This window comes from Bos grunniens, chromosome 5 (genome assembly GCF_055505025.1).
Source record: "Bos grunniens cultivar Pamir isolate PY7600 chromosome 5, Bosgru_T2T1.0, whole genome shotgun sequence".
Lineage (NCBI taxonomy): Eukaryota > Metazoa > Chordata > Mammalia > Artiodactyla > Bovidae > Bos > Bos grunniens.
The window spans coordinates 61,560,797-61,581,040 of NC_141169.1; the positions used below are offsets into that span (position 1 = coordinate 61,560,797).

General features: G+C 36.8%; 1 protein-coding gene across 5 annotated transcripts in view; it reads right to left on the bottom strand.

Moving 5' to 3' along the window:
- Positions 1 to 20,244, bottom strand: part of CDK17 (cyclin dependent kinase 17) — a 111,487-nt gene that overhangs the window by 21,655 nt on the left and 69,588 nt on the right. For all 5 annotated transcript variants that reach the window (XM_086400795.1, XM_086400793.1, XM_086400791.1 and 2 more), the window contains exons 3-5: positions 15,918 to 16,082; positions 12,141 to 12,274; positions 8,085 to 8,210 (exon numbers count right to left, since the gene is read on the bottom strand). In XM_086400795.1, the coding sequence (XP_086256921.1) occupies positions 8,085 to 8,210; positions 12,141 to 12,274; positions 15,918 to 16,082 (425 nt within the window). The remainder of the gene's footprint in view (positions 1 to 8,084; positions 8,211 to 12,140; positions 12,275 to 15,917; positions 16,083 to 20,244) is intronic.

A 20,244-nucleotide genomic window follows, 5' to 3' on the forward strand; every position in this document is an offset into this window, starting at 1 on the left:
CTGACCTGCATACAGGTTTTGCATACAGGTTTCTCAAGAGGCAGGTCAGGTGGTCTGGTATCCCCACCTCTTTCAGAATTTCCCACATCCACACAGTCAAAGGCTTTGGCATAGTCAATAAAGCAGAAATAGATGTTTTTCTGGAACTCTCTTGCTTTTTCCATGATCCAGCAGATGTTGGCAATTTGATCTCTGGTTCCTCTGCCTTTTCTAAAACCAGCTTGAACATCTGGAAGTTCACGGTTCTTGTATTGCTGAAGCCTGGCTTGGAGAATTTTCAGCATTACTTTACTAGCATGTGAGATGAGTGCAATTGTGCAGTAGTTTGAGCATTCTTTGGCAATGCCTTTCTTTGGGACTGGAATGAAAACTGACCTTTTCCAGTCCTGTGGCCACTGCTGAGTTTTCCAAATTTGCTGGCATATCGAGTGCAGCACTTTCACAGCATCATCTTTCAGGATTTGAAACAGCTCAACTGGAATTCAAGCACCTCCATTAACTTTGTTTGTAGTGATGCTTCCTAAGGCCCACTTGACTTCACATTCCAGGATGTCTGGCTCTAGATCAGTGATCACACCATCGTGATTATCTGGGTCATGAAGATCTTTTTTGTACAGTTCTTCTGTGTATTCTTGCCACCTCTTCTTAATATCTTCTGCTTCTGTTAGGTCCATACCATTTCTGTCCTTTATCGAGCCCAACTTTGCATGAAATGTTCCTTTGGTATTTCTAATTTTCTTGAAGAGATCTCTAGTCTTTCCCATTCTGTTGTTTTCCTCTGTTTCTTTGCATTGATCACTGAGGAAGGCTTTCTTATCTCTTCTTGCTATTCTTCGGAACTCTGCATTCAGATGCTTATATCTTTCCTTTTCTCCTTTGCTTTTCACTTCTCTTCTTTTCACAGCTATTTATAAGGCCTCCCCAGACAGCCATTTTGCTTTTTTGCATTTCTTTTTCCATGGGGATGGTCTTGATCCCTGTCTCCTGTACAATGTCACAAACCTCCGTCCATAGTTCATCAAGCACTCTGTCTATCAAATCTAGTCCCTTAAATCTATTTCTCATTTCCACTGTATAATCATAAGGAATTTGATTTAGGTCATACCTGAATGGTCTAATGATTTTCCCTACTTTCTTCAATTTCAGTCTGAATTTGGCAATAAGGAGTTCATGGTCTGAGCCACAGTCAGCTCCTGGTCTTGTTTTTGCTGACTGTATAGAGCTTTTCCATCTTTGCCTGCAAAGAATATAATCAATCTGATTCGGTGTTGACCATCTGGTGATGTCCATGTGTAGAGTCTTCTCTTGTGTTGTTCGAAGAGGGTGTTTGCTATGACCAGTGTGTTCTCTTGGTAAAACTCTATTAGCCTTTGCCCTGCTTCATTCCATATTCCAAGGCCAAATTTGCCTGTTACTCCAGGTGTTTCTTGACTTCCTACTTTTGCATTCCAGTCCCCTATAATGAAAAGGACATCTTTTTTGGGTGTTAGTTCTAAAAGGTCTTGTAGGTCTTCATAGAACCTTTACCATATGTAAAACAGATAGCAATTGGGAATTTGCTGTGTGACACAAGGAGCTCAACCCAGTGCTCTGTGACAACCTAGAGGGGTGGGGTGGGGAGGGAGGTGGGAAGAGGGTTCAGGAGGAGGGAGGGGACATATGTATACCTGTGGCTGATTCATATTGATGTATGGCAGAAATCAACACAATATTGTAAAGCAATTATTCATCAATAAAAATTAAAAAATAGCTCTTATACAATAAGCACATGAAAGTTAAATAAAATAAAAAACAAATTATAATTTATAATAGCCTTCCTGTAATTTTGAGTAACTTGCAAGTAGCATTGATTATTATAGGGTATTTCTTCATTACTTTGGTCTAACAGTATAATCATTCTGCCAAAGTTATAAAGAGGTGTTACATGCTGGCAATGCAATTCTAAATGAGCTTCACAACAACTGAAACATGTGCAATAACTCTATTAGATGCCATTCTAAGAGTAAATGGGCATATAAAAAACACTGGGGGCAAAGACAGATTTTTCAATTATCAATTTCCCACCTTGTGAGATTTACCAAGTTACAGTTACTGATAGAAATGTCAGTCTACTGAGGTAGACTGAGGTAGGTCGACTGAGAATCTCTATTCTACTTGATCATATGTATTACAAAATATTACCTTACCCCTGTCCATAATATGCCATACGTAAATTAAATTGTGGGTGAACTTTGAACCTCATTTCCACACCATAAGCTCACACCATAAGCTCACTTCTGAAAGACATCTGGACTTGATACCCTATTTTCTCACCTGTCCTTAGAAATAACAGCTATGTATGATCTATATTGGTAAAGCCATGAATGAGGAACCTAAAACTTAATGTTTAGGAAGAGGCATATTCTTAGAATTCATATAACCTAAACTTCAATAAAATGAGACAAACTTTCCTACATAGACTTAGTTTACTAAAGTTGCACTTAACACTCTTATGAAAATTTCCATGGGGTATGCCATCACGATAAGTGTAACAATGCTCTAATAAATCATTACCTGCCTATGGGCTTTCCCACTAGTCATTAGTTTAAGTATTTTAAGAGTTAGAATATTCCATTTCTTATCAATTATAAATGAATATTAAATAACACTTTCAGTTCAGTTCAGTTCAGTTGCTCAGTCGTGTCTGACTCTTTGCGACCCCATGAATCGCAGCATGCCAGGCCTCCCTGTCCATCACCAACTCCCGGAATTCACTCAAACTCATGTTCATCAAGTCAGTGATGCCATCCAGCCATCTCATCCTCTGTCGTCCCCTTCTCCTCCTGCCCCCTATCCCTCCCAGCATCAGAGTCTTTTCCAATGAGTCAATTCTTCACATTAGGTGGCCAAAGGACTGGAGTTTCAGCTTTAGCATCATTCCTTCCAAAGAAATCCCAGGGCTCATCTCCCCTAGAATGGACTGGTTGGATCTCTTTGCAGTCCAAGGGACTCTCAGGAGTCTTCTCCAACACCACAGTTCAAAAGCATCAATTCTTCGGTGCTCAGCCTTCTTCACATTCCAACTCTCACATCCATACATGATCACAGGAAAAACCATAGCCTTGACTAGATGGACCTTTGTTGGCAAAGTAATGTCTCTGCTTTTCAATATGCTGTTTAGGTTGGTCATAACTTTTCTTCCAAGGAGTAAGCGTCTTTTAATTTCATGGCTGCAGTCACCATCTGCAGTGATTTTGGAGCCCAGAAAAATAAAGTCTGACACTGTTTCCACTGTTTGCCCATTGATTTCCCATGAAGTGATGGGACCAGATGCCATGATCTTCGTTTTCTGAATGTTGAGTTTTAAGCCAACTTTTTCACTCTCCTCTTTCACCAATCCAATAACCAATATCTTTAAAATAAGACAGAATGACTAAATGTAATGTGGTGTCCTAGATGGGATCCTGGGGATAAAAAGCTATTAGTGAAAAACTAGAGAAATCTGAATAAAGTATGGAGTTTAGTTAATAGTAATGTACCACCACTGGTTTCCTGAGAGTTGTGACAATGTACTAAAGTAATGTAAAATGTTAATAATAGGCATAACTAGGTATAACTAGTTATGTGGTATATGGGAACACTCTATATGATCTTCTAAATTTTTCTGTAAATCTGTAACTACTCTAAAATAACTATTAGAGTAGAGTTAGTATAGCTGTAGGTAGATTTGCACATTTGTAATTCAGAAAATGAGAGGGTTTCTAATTAGTGGCTTCTCTCGGTCGTGTAGTAGGAAGAGGTCATTTGCTTAGAGTGAGAGAAGAATTAACCAAAGAAATACAATAGGGTAGCCAAATGATACTGAGGATCCACTGAGCTTGATGCTCATAATTTTATAGAAGAACCAATCAGCCCTACTGTATATTCACCAGAAGTGAACTCAGACTTGTTTCTTACCTCCTACTCAAGTGATTTATGTTATTTTTACTACTCTACTTATTATACATTGCAAACTGAAAGTACAAAAAGAAACATGTACACATTGCTATATTTAAAATGGATAACCAACAAAGACCTATTATAAAGCACATGGAACTCTCAAGGTTATGTGCCAGGGTGGATGGGACGGGGGTTTGGGAGAGATGGGATACGTGTATATGTATGGCTGAGTCCTTTTGCTCTTCGCCTAAAACTACCACAACATTGTTAACTGGCTATACCCCAACACAAAATAAAAAGTTTAAAGTTTAAAAAAAAAAAAAAGTTTATCCTTTTAGAAAGACAAAATTTTATATTTTGTCTTGAAACAAAAATGTTTTTAAGATAAGAGTATATCATCCATGGAAACATAAGCTCTAACAAATGTGAAGTGTATTTTCATTTTCCCATCTCCTTTCCACGGATTCCCTAATCCTTCCCCTTCACATATAAACCTAGGGTATTAAGAATAATTTTCTAATATACTTCAAAAGAAACCATGACTTTAGTAAAAAAAAAAAAAAAAGATAAACAATGAAAAGAATGAACCAATGAAAACCAAAACAGAGCTGCAATGATTAATGTGAAATCGGTAAGCCATTTCAGATTAAAAAAACAAGAGAATTAAGATAGGAACTTTCAACACAAACAAAAGCTTCAGTCACTCAGCATTCATTAGAGGGCACTGTTTTCCTTAATTTCATGTACATTGAAAAAGATAAGTCTTAGATGATAGCTTTGGTGATTAAACCATACCTTTAGTCCCAATCTGAATATTTACTAATTCTAAAATTGATCCTAAGTACCAATCTTTAGCAACACTTGATAACCAAAGAACACTTTCAACCTGGTAATTAAATGACAAAGTTATGTTAATGAAAATGTCTTAAGCAGTGATGTAAAACTATGATGATCATAAACCTATACCAAAATCAAGCTTTAACCTTAATGTATACTAGTGAACAGTGAAAGTCGCTCAGTCGTGTCCGACTCTTTGTGACCCCATGGACTATACAGTCCATGGAATTCTCCAGGCCAGAATTCTGGAGTGAGTAGCTTTTCCCTTCTCTAGGGGATCTTCCCAACCCAGGGATCGAACCCAAGTCTCCCACATTGCAGGCGATTCTTTACAAGCTCAGCCACAAGGGAAACAGAAGAATGCTGGAGTGGGTAGCCTATCCCCTTTCCAGGAGATCTTCCCTACCCAGGAATCGAACCGGGGTCTCCTGCATTGCAGGCGGATTCTTTACCAACTGAGCTATGAGTAAAGCCCCTATTGTGTACTGGTGAATGTCAAATAATAATGTGCTCATATTACACAGCATTAGGTAATTTTATTCTTTAGAAAATGCAACCAAAACAGAAGTTGTTGGCAGATAAAAATATTCCACGATACAATATATAAGAAGAAGATAAAACAACTGTTAGTGACCCAATACTCATCAATGGCTCCTTCTTCAGACCCAAAGTTTAAGAAGGTACTCAGTGCAGTCACTCAGTCGTGTCTGACTCTTTGTGACCCCATGGACTGCAGCACGCCAGGCTTTCCTGTCCATCACCAACTCCTGGAGCTTACTCAGACTCATGTCCATCGAGTTGGGGATGCCATCCAACCATCTCATCCTCTGTTGTCCCCCTTCTCCTCCTCCTCCTCCTCCTCCTCAGTACTAAGTGGTTCCTGAGCCCTGAGTATTTTATTTTTACACAGTCCCTAGTATCTGGGCTCTACTTTCCATTTCCACATGACTACCACATCATCCTTAACTATGAATTCATTTCCCTGCCTCTAGTCTTTCTCTTGTTCTATTTGTTTACACTTTTCCTGAAGTAACAGTTATGAAACAAAAATGTGATTATGTCAGCTCTTGTTTAAATAAATGTCTCTGAGGTCCTTCTTTTTACATGGGATGAAGTCCAAACTCATTGGCCTGACAGCTGAAGCTTTTTACAGTCAACAGCAGGGGTCCCCAACCTGTGAGGAACCCAGCCCCACAGCAGGAAGTGAGCGGCTGCACAGCAGGAAGTGAGCGGCTGCACAGCAGGAGGTGAGCGGCAGGCAAGTAAAGCTTCATCTACCGCTCCCCATCTCTCACATTACCCCATGAACCATCCCCCCAATCCTGTCCATGGAAAAACGGTCTTCCACTAAATTGCTCCTTGGTGCCAAAAAGGTTGGGGACCACTGGTCTAGATCTATCCTATCCTTTCAAGGCTTATTCTTTAAAATTATTCCATATCCACCCTTTGTATCAATTATAATTTCCCCAACATACTCATATTCTCTGGGTTTTACTACATGAAGTTTCCTTTGCTTAGAACACTCTTCTAATAACTGTCAACTTGACAAAATTCCTACCCATCTTTTTAGAGCCAATTTAAGCACTATCACCTCTGTAAGCCTGTGATGTGCAAAGACATTTTACTTGCTCTTTAACTGTCCCACAGCAGTTTATATATACTTCTACACAGAACTAAAGTTATCTAAAAGAGATCCTCACATACACAATCACCTGAATTTATGTCAAGATGACACTGCAACAGGGAAAGCTATTCTTTCAAAAAGCAGTGCTGGGTCAACTGCTACACAATGGGAGACCAAGATACATAACTGACAAGAGCCTTTAATACAGAATGTATAAAGAATTCCTCACACATCAATCAGAAAAAGGCAGTCCAACAGAAGAGAAATAATAGAATTCAACACTTCAAAGAAGAGGATATTTAAATGGCCAATAAATATTAGAAAGGTGTTCAACTTAAGCCATCAAGAAAATGAAAAACAAAACGACAATGCCTGAATGCTCAGTCAGGTCTGACTCTCTGTGACCCAATGGACTGTAGCCCATTCCTCTCTGTCCACGGGATGTTCCAGGCAAGAATACTGGAGTGGGTTGCCATTTCCTACTTCAGGGGAACCACAATGAGATAACACTATACACTCATCAGAAAAATTTAAAAGTTTCTTTGAAAAAGAAGAAAACAGTACCAAAAAAAAAAAATCATGGAGAGCAACTAGAATGGGATGTAAGATGGTATAATCACTTTGGAACCAACTTTGACAACACCTAGAAAAGCTGAACATGTGCACACAATCTATCCAACAACTCCACTCCTAGGCATGCATCCAACAGAAATGCTTATGTTAACCAAAACACATAATCAGGAATGGTGATACAAGCAATATTTGATAATAGCCAAAATTAAAAATAACATAAATGTAAACATTCATCAACAGAAGACTGAATAAAATATAGTATACTCACCAATGGAACACCATGCAACAAAAAGAACAAACGAATAACCTAACTACAGGCAATAACCCAAATGAAACTAACATTAAGTAAAAGAAGTCGACTGCAGAAGAATACATATTGGTGTACTTCTATACGTAATAGGATATTTTTGTATACTATACATATGAATTTGTATGTATATATATTTATATATATATATTTGTGCAATATATTTTATTTGTAGAAAATGTATTTGAAGCATTTGTATATTCATAATTACATAAAGTTCAAAAGTTTAAGAATAATCAGAAAAATATCAAATGCATTTTGAAAATAAATAAGAATGTATGTAAATCAAGATAAAGAAGTCTTTCTTTATATTAAACACTACAAACATAATCAAAACAGTGAAAACCATATAGGTAAAACTAATCTTTGGCATTAGAAGGCAGAGATAATGCCAAAGTTGAGGAAGGGAGAGTAGAAGTGAATAACGAAGTGGCAGGACGAGTTTTCTGGAATTTGGGGGATTTTCTTTTATTTAGCTGGATACAAGTTACACACGTATGCTAACTTCACAAAAATTCATGAAGCTCTACAATTACGTTTATGTACTTTTCTGTGTATCTAGTACATATTAACACATACTTATATACCTGGTACATATTTTGTACATCTAGCATTTATCAGTAAAATTTGCCAAAAAATAAAATAAACCTAAATTCTATTCAATATAACATCTTTAAAATGTAAAGAAGGGAAAATGACAAAATCCAGAAAACAATGTAATAAACTTTAGCTATTAACAATATAAAAATTAATATAAAATGTTTATGCCCAGAAAATCAAACAACCAGATCTAATATAGTAGGTACAGGAGACTTAAAAACTTACTAAGGAAGCTCTCCGAGACCTTCGGCTCATTGGTTGATCAAATGGTGGACTGTTTATCTGCAACTTTTCAAGATACCCATCAGGTATTCTGATATCTGCAGGCAGTGATAACCGCTTATTTAAATCCTTTTAAAAACCAAGAAAAAGAAGATCTATATAGGTAACCACAAACAGAGACGACAAGGGCATTTGACTTTTTAATTCATGTGCTCTAATAGATCATTTCTTAGCAATCAGTAACTATAAAGGTTTGTTGCAATTACAAAGGCATTTACATTAATTATAAGCAGATTCTTTATGGTCTGAGCCACTAGGGAAGCTGTAATATACCAAAAGCAAATGTATTTACTGTAAGCAAAAGTATACAATGCAATTTATTTTACAGAAATGTTCTACAACTGAGTTGAGTCCCTTCATTGATAAAATGAGCATGGAATTAATTTTGACATTATTATATCATATAGTTGCTTTTAAGTCACTAAGTCATGTCTGACTCTTTGCAACCCTGTTGACTGCAGCACGCCACGCTCCTCTGTCCTCCACTACCTCCCAGGGGTTGCTCAAATTCATGTCCATTGAGTTGATGATGCTATCTAACTATCTTATCATCTGCTGCCCGCTTCTCCTCTTGCCTTCAATCTTTCCCAGCATCAGGGTCTCTTCCAATCAGTCAGCTCTTCACATCAGGTGGCCAAAGTACTAGAACTTCAGCATTATCCCTTCCAATGAATATTCAGGGTTGGTTTCCTTTAGGATTGACTGGTTTAATCTCCTTGCAGTCCAAGGGACTCTCAAGAGTCCTCTCCAGCACCACAATTTGAAAGCATCACTCTTCAGCGCTCAGCCTTCTTTATGATCCAACTCTCACATTCAAACATGACTACTGAAAAACCATAGCTTTGACTACATAGACCTTTGTTGGCAAAGTGATGTCTCTGCTTTTTAATATGCTGTCTAGGTTTGTCATAGCTTTTCTTCCAAGAAGCAAGTGTCTTTTTATTTCATGGCTGCAGTCACCATCTGCAGTGATTTTGGAGCCCAAGAAAATAAAATCTGTCACTGCTTCCACTTTTTCCCCTTCTATTTGCCATGAACTGATGGGACTGGATGTCATGATCTTAGTTTTTTGAATGCTGAGTTTCAAGCCAGCTTTTCCACCCTCCTCTTTCACCCTCATCAAGAGGCTTTTTAGTTCCTCGTTTTCTGCCATTAGGGTGTTATCATCTGCATATCTGAGGTCACTGGTATTTCTCCCGGCAATCTTAATTTCAGCTTGTGCTTTACCCAGTCTGGCATTTCGCATAATGTACTCTGCACATAAGTTAAAAAAGCAGGGTGACAACATACACCCTTGTTGTACTCCTTTCCCAATTTTGAACCCGTCAGTTGTTCCATGTCCGGTTTTAACTGTTGCTTCTTGACCCACATGTCCTGGCAAAGGAGCTTGCATAACTCAATGAAGCCATGCCGTGCAGGGCTAACCAAGCCAGAGAGGTTATATGTAAAGAGTTGTGGTAAAACAAAGTCCAATGGAGGAAATGGCAAACCACTCCAGTATTCTTGCCAGGAGAACCCCATGAACAGCACACCATATAGTTCAGTTTAATTGCTCAATCGTGTCCAACTCTTTGCGACCCCATGAACCGCAGCACGCCAGGCCTCCCTATCTGTCACCAACTGCCAGAGTCTATCCAAACTCATGTCCATTGAGTCGGTGGTGCCATCCAACCATTTCATCTTCTGTTGTCCCCTTCTCTTCCTGCCCTCAATCTTTCCCAGCATCAGGGTCTTTTCAAATGAGTCAGCTCTTCGCATCAGGTGACCAAAGTATTGGAGCTTCAGCATCAGTCCTTCCAATGAACACCCAGGACTGGTCTCCTTCAGGATGGATTGGTTGGATCTCCTTGCAGTCCAAGGGACTCTCGAGAGTCTTCTCCAACACCACAGTTCAAAAGCATCAATTCTTCGGTGCTCGGCTTTCTTTATAGTCCAACTCTCACATCCATACATGACTACTGGAAAAACCATATAGTAGGAATAGGCAAAGTCTACCATAAAATGGGGTTGGTTTGAATAACCAATCATGTGGATATTGCATGATTTTGCATGCAACACAGTGAGATAATTGAAATATTTTATTATTGCTATGTCAGTGGAAATAAGTAAAAGGTATTTCTATTTCATTTAATTATGTGAACTGAGAGAAACAGAGATCTTGCCTATATTATCACACCAAGAAACATAAATTCTATAAAAATAAATCCCTGCTGCTGCTAAGTCGCTTCAGTCGTGTCTGACTCTGTGCGACCCCACAGACGGCAGCCCACCAGGCTTCCCGTCCCTGGGATTCTCCAAGCAAGAACACTGGAGTGGGTTGCCATTTCCTTCTCCAATGCATGAAAGTGAAAAGTGAAAGTGAAGCCGCTCAGTTGTGTCCCACTCTAGCGACCCCATGGACTGCAGCCTTCCTCCGTCCATGGGATTTTCTAGGCAAAAGTACTAGAGTGGGGTGCCATTGCCTTCTCCAAAAATAAATTCCTGCTATTAATAATAAATCAGGAGATAAAATTGAGATGTGTAGAAATCGTACACAGATTTATTGGGAAATATATGGCTTAAGTATCAAAATATATCATGTTCTCAACTATTGAGAAAATAATAATTCTCCCAAGTTAGTTTTATGTTTTACATCACTCTAAAAAAATCACAGTAAGATTATTCTTGGAACAAAACATTTAAAATTTATCTAGAAGAATAAATAGAAAGCAATATCCAAAAACATTCTAAAATAAATAAAAATATATGTGTGGGTATGGGGGTCTTTCCAGATATTAAAGTATACAATATCAAGAGTGTGTCACCTTTGGGGGAGAATACAGCTCAATGTCCAGATATAGATCCTAGTATTAAATAAAACTTTTAAACCTATAATAAAGAAAATCATACATATGGTGAAGAGAAATAAATAATTTTATTACTATTGTGATGTAATTTATACAGTGATATGAACAGTTATCATGAGTGTGAGTGAGCTCCGGGAGACAGTGAAGGACAGGGAAGCCTGGCGTGCTGCAGTCCATGGAGTCGCAGAGTCGGACACGACCGAGTGACTAAACAACAATGAACAGATATCAAGTTGATTTCCAGAGCTGAAGATGGTATTTACCATTTAAAAACTGGTATTGTTTTGCATAACTGATTCAGAAGCAATCTTTGATCAGCAAAAATGCAATCAACCAAGAGGGCAAATACCCTAATCATCAATACCTCAACAGCACTGAAGAAAATAACAACATTCTTATTTCAAAATGTGCTCAATTTTCTAGATAAAATTATTTTTAATCTATAGTATACACATGAAAATAATATTCATAATCAACTTCTGTCTTCAAGGTTATACACAACATTGACAGAGAGAAGGAAATGAGCTTTTCATTCTTTCACATGGAGAAATAACTTAACATGTGCTACAGAGATTAGTAGGTATAATAAACCAAAAAAGGAAGTGATATCCATATTCATAATATAAAGCAAGGAAAAAAAGCTGGTGCTTATTTTTTGTATACTTTTTGAAATCTGAAAATATTTATAAAATCTGAAGTACCTAGATGAATCTCAAAAATATTAATTAGGGAGCAGTCTCTCAGAACTGTCTGAGATGCTGCCTCCCAGGCTGTAGTCCTCATTTTGCCCCAAATAAAGCTTAACTCACAACTCTCAAAAAAAAAAAAAAAAAAAAATTAATTAAAATATTTTCTAAAAGGAAGACTTTCCCTAATGTATCATCTTGGATTTCTGAAACTTTTGAAAATTCAAATTTCCCTTACAAAGACTCTACATAGTATTTTGCAGAATGTTTAAGTATAATTACTGTATATGTGCCTTGGTATAATAGATAATTAGGAAAAAATATTCACAGACTAGTTTTTATTAATGTGAAGAAACAACTTTCTTAGAGGTGTCATTGCTGTCATGAAAATTTTCAAATAGGCATTTATTCTTATGTATTTATACACACAAACACAGGCATATTTGTTTTTTTTTAAAAAATGGTACCTCTATTGAGATCCGCCTATGTATACGATTTCTAAGACAAACACCCGTAGGTGACTGGACTTCATCAGATGATGTCCCAGAAGCTTGGTCACTCTCGCCATCTGATCCCATTTTTAGATTTTCATGAACAATATCTGTATCAGAAAATGAAATATTATTTATCTTAGAAGAGATGTATTAAATTCTACAGAATCACATAATTTATTATCTCTACATGTTAAGATGTAGACAGCCAACAGCCAAAAATCATAGCATAAAAGGTCTTTTACATTCTGGGTACCACAGGTGTGCAGTTAATAAAAACTGCACATTTAGGACAAATGTCCTAAAACAGTAGTATTAAATCCTCTTATGCTCTAAGATTATAAAAAGTTATTTTTAAAAAACTAACATTCAAGTTATTAGCAAGAGTTGAATAATAAAATTAGAGACCAAAAATAACACTTGACGATTATTTAGTCAGTTCTCGTATTTTCCAGATGTAGAAACTGAGACTTTGAAAGGTTAAACGACTTTCAAAGGTCACAGAGCTTAGAGGCAGAGCCAAAATAGAAACCTGAACTTTTATTTAGTTTAGTATTCTTTCCATTTAATAATGTGCCATTGGGTCATATCAAGATGAACTGGTTCTTTGCATAGTCTTTAAAAAAACTGTTTTACAGTTGCTAATGTAGCTCCCCATCCCCAAGTGTTAAAAAAACAATTCAAAAAAGTATTCACTGAGTACTGATTTTGTATAACTACAAATACAGTACCACAAAATCTACGGGGGCAAAAACATATTTCACTTACAATGCAAGGTAAATTATGATTTTTTTAAATAAGAATAAAAGTTAAATGGGAGTAGAGGGTAGGGAGATTAATTCCTTTTATACCTGCTCTTATATTTACATTGGTCAATCACCTTCTAATTCATCGAGCCAGAGTAGCCCACCAGAAACATATGCTAGATCTCATACACATCTCTTTCCATGGGTCCTCTCCACAGAATTATTCACTCCCCCAAAAGTATCATGTTCTTCCACACTGAAGTGCTTTAGCAAGCTTTTTATTTTTTCTTATCTGTAAGAGGTTATTTCTTCATTTTATCAATGTGGTGAATTCATTCTTCAACAGTATGCTCATATGCCATCAGGTCTTTTCTATCTCAGACACAAATGAACACTGTGCCCACACCTAGCACACCAACTGTGTTGAAGAGCAGTTTTTGGTTCATGTGATTTTATATCAAGCTATGAGATCCCCTGGGGGCAGAATCTGACTTATTTGCTTTTCTAGTCCTAGAACCGAACTAAATTTGTTTAGTAAGTAGCTCAACAAATACTACACTGATTTAAACACTTACTAAAAAAGAAAAAGAAAAAATCAAAGTATGGACCAGACAACTGAACCTTTTCTTTCAAATGAAATGTTATATGAAATATCAACATGTAAAATAAATAAGAATAGTATTTTACAACTACAAATTTGAACTTCTAGTTATTTACTTACAAAAATATGAGAACTATTTAAATTAACAAAAAAACTGAACTCCAGGGTCTCATCAAATCAGTCTTAGATTTCATACATTTCTGTATTTTGTCTTGGTAATACATTATTGGGAAAATTCTTATTCACACTGATAAGCAGCTGCAAAAATAACAGTTTTTAATAGACCAATATGTAATTTAAGAATACAGTTTAATGACACATTTCTGGAGAAATTTTATACTGAACAAAAAATTAATTTGGCAGTAGAAGTCAATGTACTGGGTGATTGATTCCTAATCTGATGGTATTAAAGACATCTGAGACCAAGCACTCTTTTCTACCACTCTTCAAAAATGTTAAAGGTAATTTAATCGTGTCTTCCAAAAATCTATAAATCTTCCTCAGAAAATGCTGAATATACTTTAAAATGTATAGCTGAGTTTGCCTGATGGCATGCTTAATACCCAGGAAGCAGAGACAGAGAACTGAAGGTCCAAAATTTTTATGTAAAAATTGACTTGTTACTTTCTTTCGAGGGGTTTCTGATCTTGGTAAGAGTGTGCCTGGATTTAGCCACCACAGTGAAATAAAAGATGAAGCCTTGGGTGTCCCACTTGAAAATGAGAGCTTTCTGTAGAAAGGCAGATGACTCTCAAAAGAGCTACATCTTCAGTAAAAGGTAGACTTAAAAACAGAAATCTGCTCTCCCACATGAGGACTACAAAGGAGTTTATCAATTTCAGACTATGAGTAAATACTTGGTAGCATCTGACTCAACCAAGAAACACCTCATGTCACTAACAAGCTAGTTCCGACATGAATACCAGTTGGTATCTTCACTTCCATCAATAAGAAAAGAGTGAAGCAATGAAGCCTTATGTCAAGACTTCATTCATTTGTCACCAGTATGAGCAACTTCTTTTCTGAATCAGATAATAATTCTTAAGTAATAGAAGAACTTACTTAAGAAATTACTTCTCAAATGGCTCATTTTTGTATAATTCACAATGTTAACAGCTACAGACAGACATAACCCACTTTAAAATTTAATCTGCATTACTAATATTTTCAACATCACTTTAAGTTTAGACCAAGGATCAGTATATATGACCTGTTTTTGTATGGCCCTGAGCTAAAAATGGTTTTGGCATCCTTAACAGATTATTTTAAAAAGATGACATGCAACGGACCATATATGGCCCACAAAATTTGAAAAAATTTTTACAGCGTGAACCTTTATAGAAAAAGTTTGCCAACCCCTAGTCTAGACAATCAAGAGAACAACAAATTAAGCCCTGATCTGAAGTGTTTTCCAATTTCTGTGAGGGTAAATACTCCCTTTGTGGCCAAACCTCAAGCTACCAGTATGGTATCACTGAACACCTGGTTGGGTAATATGAACACCATGACGTTAGTATTTTTGAGTATTCAGATATAGGAGAAATATCCCCAAAGCGTAGCAGGCAACAGTTAACTGTAGTAAAATAATTAGGAAATAATGACTTCTGGCTATTTATTACCTACATTTTTAATTTGATTTACTTAATTGTAAGTTTATATAATTTAAATTTCAATAATGGCTATGATTAACAATCAGCTTGCCAATTTTCTGAAAATTTAACAATCATCTCTCATGAACCAGTCTGAGACACAGACAAAAACCTCTGTAGACAAGCTCATCCTCTCAAAATTAACACATAAGAAAATAATCTGTGGGTTGATACCATGGCAAGATTAAGTAGATAAAGAAACAAGCAGAATAAAACCTTCAGAAACTTCAGTAAATATAATTATGTCATGAGTCTATAAAATAATATTTAAAATTATTTAAAAAACAAAACATGATAAGAAAGCATAAAAAAAAAAGACCAGAGAAATAAACAGAAACTTGCAGACATATATTTTTCTTAGATTTAAAATGACACAAAGACAAGAATAACAACTCAGGTAATAATCATATATACTAATTATTGCAGTTAGCTATCAAAAAGTGATAATCTGGAGTTACTGAGGTATGACCCCAAATTAAGCACCATCTCAAACTGCTATTCATCCTGAAATTTTACATCTACCTCTTCAGGGCTCTATCTTCTTTCTGGTGAACAGGTTTTCAAACATTACTCCTCCTTAGTGTCAGCACTACTGCCTGTCCAGAACCTTCCAGTTTTCTGCTCTCTCTCCTATTCCCTTGATTTTTACCTTACAAGAAAAAACTAGATAATAAAGGCGGGCAGACTTGCATACAGCTGAAACCTAGCTATGGACATAACCCACAGTCAGAAAAATTTTAAAAAGCAGATACATTACCTAATCTGCTTCCATTTCTGGGCATTGCCATGAAGGAACCAAGGCTTCCTCCAATAACGCTATGTGGTCTCCGCAGTGGGGGCTTCTTAAAGGACCCTGTGTACTGGTGGAGGAAGGAATGCATACTGTGCGAGGTTGGAGGCCTGCCATTCTTCACGATAGGCTCTGCAGTTCCCAGTATCCAAAAATCATTCCATTAATAGCCCAAGATCCAGGATGACATGAAAAGGATTGAGAAAGCAAAAAAGAAAACAAAAGATTATGATAGAGATCATTACATTTAACCTTATTTCTTTGGCTATGCATATAAAGTACTAGAATTAAAATAATTTCTATGAAAAATACTTACAGAAAATACTATTTGGAACTGATCCAGTAACTTAAAGATCCACTTTTAAAAATTTACTTTTTGATTGGAGGATAAGTAAGTGTTAGTTGCTCAGTTGCTCTCTGCGATCCCATGGACTGCAGCCCACCAAGCTCCTCTGTCCATGAGATTTTTCCAGGCAAGGATACTGGAGTGGGTTGCCATTTCCTTCTCCAGGGGATCTTCCCAACCCAGGGATCGAACCCAGGTCTCCTGCACTGCAGGCAGATTCTTGACCGACTGAGCTACAAGGGAAGCCCCAAATGGAGGATAGTTGCTTTATAATGTTATATTGGTTTCTGCCATACAATATAAGTCAGCCATAAGTGCGTGTGTGTGTATGTGTGTATATATTTAAATGTCCCCTCTCTCCTGAACCTCCCCTCCCACTCCTCTCTGAGTCCCACCCCTCTGTTTTTAATACAATTGAAATTGGTTAGCAATCACAAAGCTACTAATATAGCCCACAGGTTTCTGATCTGTTTAATACATCTCAAAATTGTTTCCATAATTCTAACATTTACTGACTGCCTCATATATGCCTTATGATTAGGATTGCTGTAGAATATAAAAGCAGAGAAGGCAATGGCACCCCACTCCAGTACTCTTGCCTGGAAAATCCCATGGACGGAGGAGCCTCGTAGGCTGCAGTCCATGGGGTCACTAAGAGTCGGACACGACTGAGCAACTTCACTTTCACTTTTCACTTTCATGCACTGGAGAAGGAAATGGCAACCCACTCCAGTGTTCTTGACGGGAGGATCCCAGGGATGGGGGAACCTGGTGGGCTGCCATCTATGGGGTCGCACAGAGTTGGACACAACTGAAGCGACTTAGCAGCAGCAGCAGTATATAAAAGACACAATCCTGGCCTGAAATAACTATATCCCTGTTTGCTAGACATTCAAAAAAGTATGTCAAGTTAGTAAATAAAACAGAAGTACTTAAGTACGTATCAACATAGAGGTTCTGAAATTACCCCCAATTTAGAATTTTTCAATAGTTTACAAAGAAAAAAATCACAGATCTAAAACCATGCAGAAACATTACAAAAATATAACACTTAAAAAGAGCAGGTGACTCAGATCCACAGAACAAGACCAAGGCATGGGCTTGGGAAAAATGAGCCTAGAAGGCCACTTAGTCTCTGCCTCTACTAATAATGGCTCTCTGAAGGGAGGAGAGAGACGGAGGATGGGACAAAACAATCCTCAAGGACCCCACAGGCCTAGGTCATCTACTCTGGATAAAACACCAGACTAGAGGTAGGGGAAGTGCATAACTAGTAACGCCGAACATCGGTCCGTGCCCGTGCCTGGATGTACATTCCCTGATGGTAGCTAGCTGATCAAAGACTGGGGATCCTAACTTAAGCCGAGCAAAATGAACAGTGACTTAATAATGAATGGGGGCAAAAACATATTTCACTTACTAGTATACAAATGACTACCATTAGTAGTTTTTGAAAGCTATGTATGTAGTAAATATATAGGAAACTACACTGGTACAGGAGGGGAGAAACGGCGAACAGAAAGCTAAAAGTGAGAAAAGAATCAATAATTCCTGGATTTTTAGCTTTAAGTGGTTTAGGTTAAGCGAGGAAAGCTGGAGAAGACGCTGATTTGGGGGGAGGGAATCAAGATTTGTGGTCTGGTCATATTAAGTTTAAGATTCTTATTAAATGTCTATGTGAAGAAGCCAAATAAGCATTTGGAAATGAATCTAAAGATTCAGACAAAAATCCTGACTAGAGAGACAAATTTAGGTGTAGTCAGCATGTACACAGTAGCTGAAGTCATGAGACTAGATGAGGTCAATTACTCAAATATTTCAAGATTATGACAGCAATTAACTAGGCAGTTCAGTAGGATAATAATATTCTATATCTTTAAAAGTAGTGGAAATCTTTAAGGCATTATGCTAAATTTATCATATGCATTATAATTTTTCTAAGATTTTGAGAGTATTATTTCCATTTATGTGTACTTTCTCATTCGTTTTATTCTAGGATATGCACGAGAGTCACTTGCCTACATATAATGCAAGAGAGAGTATTCTGTTGGTACAAGCGACTGAATAAGAGACAAGAGATCAAAAACTGGTTCAAAGGTAGTTTACTTAGGAAATTCATAACCTATATTCTTCCTCAAGTTAGCATTGCCTCTACATGGTTAGGCAAAGACCACTTGTTTCACAAACTGGTTATACAGCGTGTGAAGAGATCATTTAAAAAATATAGTCTATCTCTTCTCATTTGTTAAATTATATTCAGACAGACGGTATGTGTTACTGATCTTAGGAGCTTTTTACCGTCTAAGATAAATTCCATAAAGAAAGAGTATGTTGGAACCAGCTATCAAGCTTTGATAGATGACCAGAAAGGTATTGCATCTTTGTGAAAACTGTCCCGTGTTCTTTATACACAGGGAATAAACAATAACAGATTATAATTCAGAGATAGCCTACGCTACCATCAATCTCTGCAACTGAAGACGAATCAATGTCTATTATGACACCTTCAAGTATTACTTCAAGTAATTTGAGAAATTTATAGAGAAAACTGAGTAGTTTCTATTTTTCTCTTCTTTACTAATTTTAATGTTACTATTAGAATAAAAATAAATTTTAATAAACTATATTTTACTTCAAATTTTTTTTAAATATTTCACCATTCACTATAAGTTAAGCATGTAATTTTAAGACAGTTATTACTAAAGTATTCCAGAAAATATGCCATGAGTCAAAAATGTTAATTAGCTCTCCAAAAAGTATGTACATTTTCTTTGACTCACACTTTTTTTTTTAAAGAAGATGTTTGTCTTGTAGTCAAATTCCTATCAAGAATGTATCCCAGAAACCATCCATGAAGAGTATTCTGTGCCTACTTTACTTCTGAGTATCACTGGCAGATAGCTAGCAATACTCATGGAGCCCAAGAATGAACATACAGAGCTTAATTAATATCAAGAATTCAAGGATATCAGAGAGATTTAAGGATTTTTCTCCTGGCAAGAGGAGTAGAAGACATAATAATATCAGCTTTGAGATTTGATTCAAATCTCAAATGTAAAATATCTCCCTCCTACATATAAGTAAATTATACCCAAATTATTAAATTTTCTACCCAACTCATCAATGTTTCCCCTCCTGTATTATGAGCCAGATAACCTTAAGTAAAATAACGACACTCTGAAGAAAACAGTATAAAGAAGCTTGGGTACGATACATTACTTACCCAGAGTCATACACTATTAAGTATATAAATGTATATTCCAAATTCCAATCCATAACTTTTAACTTAACATCCAGAGCGCTTTTCATTATATCTTTCCCTCTCTCACATTTCAGCTAAAGGGGATAAAGAAATTCCTGATTCCACCCACGGCCACAAATCTCTAACAGGAAAGTTTCAGGCAGAGGCAAGGAAGGCTTTTCCAAAGAATCTGCACATTATGACACACGGGCAGCATTCCGGTAAGCTCCTTCCCTATTATTATGACATCCCTAGGGCTATTTCAGTTTTGAATATGTAGCCTTATTCTATAATTTCATCAGGATTTTGCATTATAATGCGTTCAATTTAACAAATCCTTTTTATTTTAAATTAACATCTGTGTACTAACTACACTATAAAAAAACTGCCAAACTTGTGGAATATTATATGCTTATCTTACTCTCAATACTAAAGAGCTCTCAATACTATGGATACATTCTTTGGTCAACATAAAACAAGAAAATAGTATGATTCAGTCATGTGAAAACCTTGTGGTCTACGTGGACAGTCAATATGCATACATAATGTTATAAATCTGTGATGAAGTCTCAAACAGAAACTTCACAAACTTTTTTTCCTGGACGCACCACGCAGCATGTGGGATCTTAGTTCCCTGACCAGGGATGGAACCCGAGACCTTGGCAGTGAAAGTGCTAAGTCTTAATCACTGGACGGACAGGGAATTC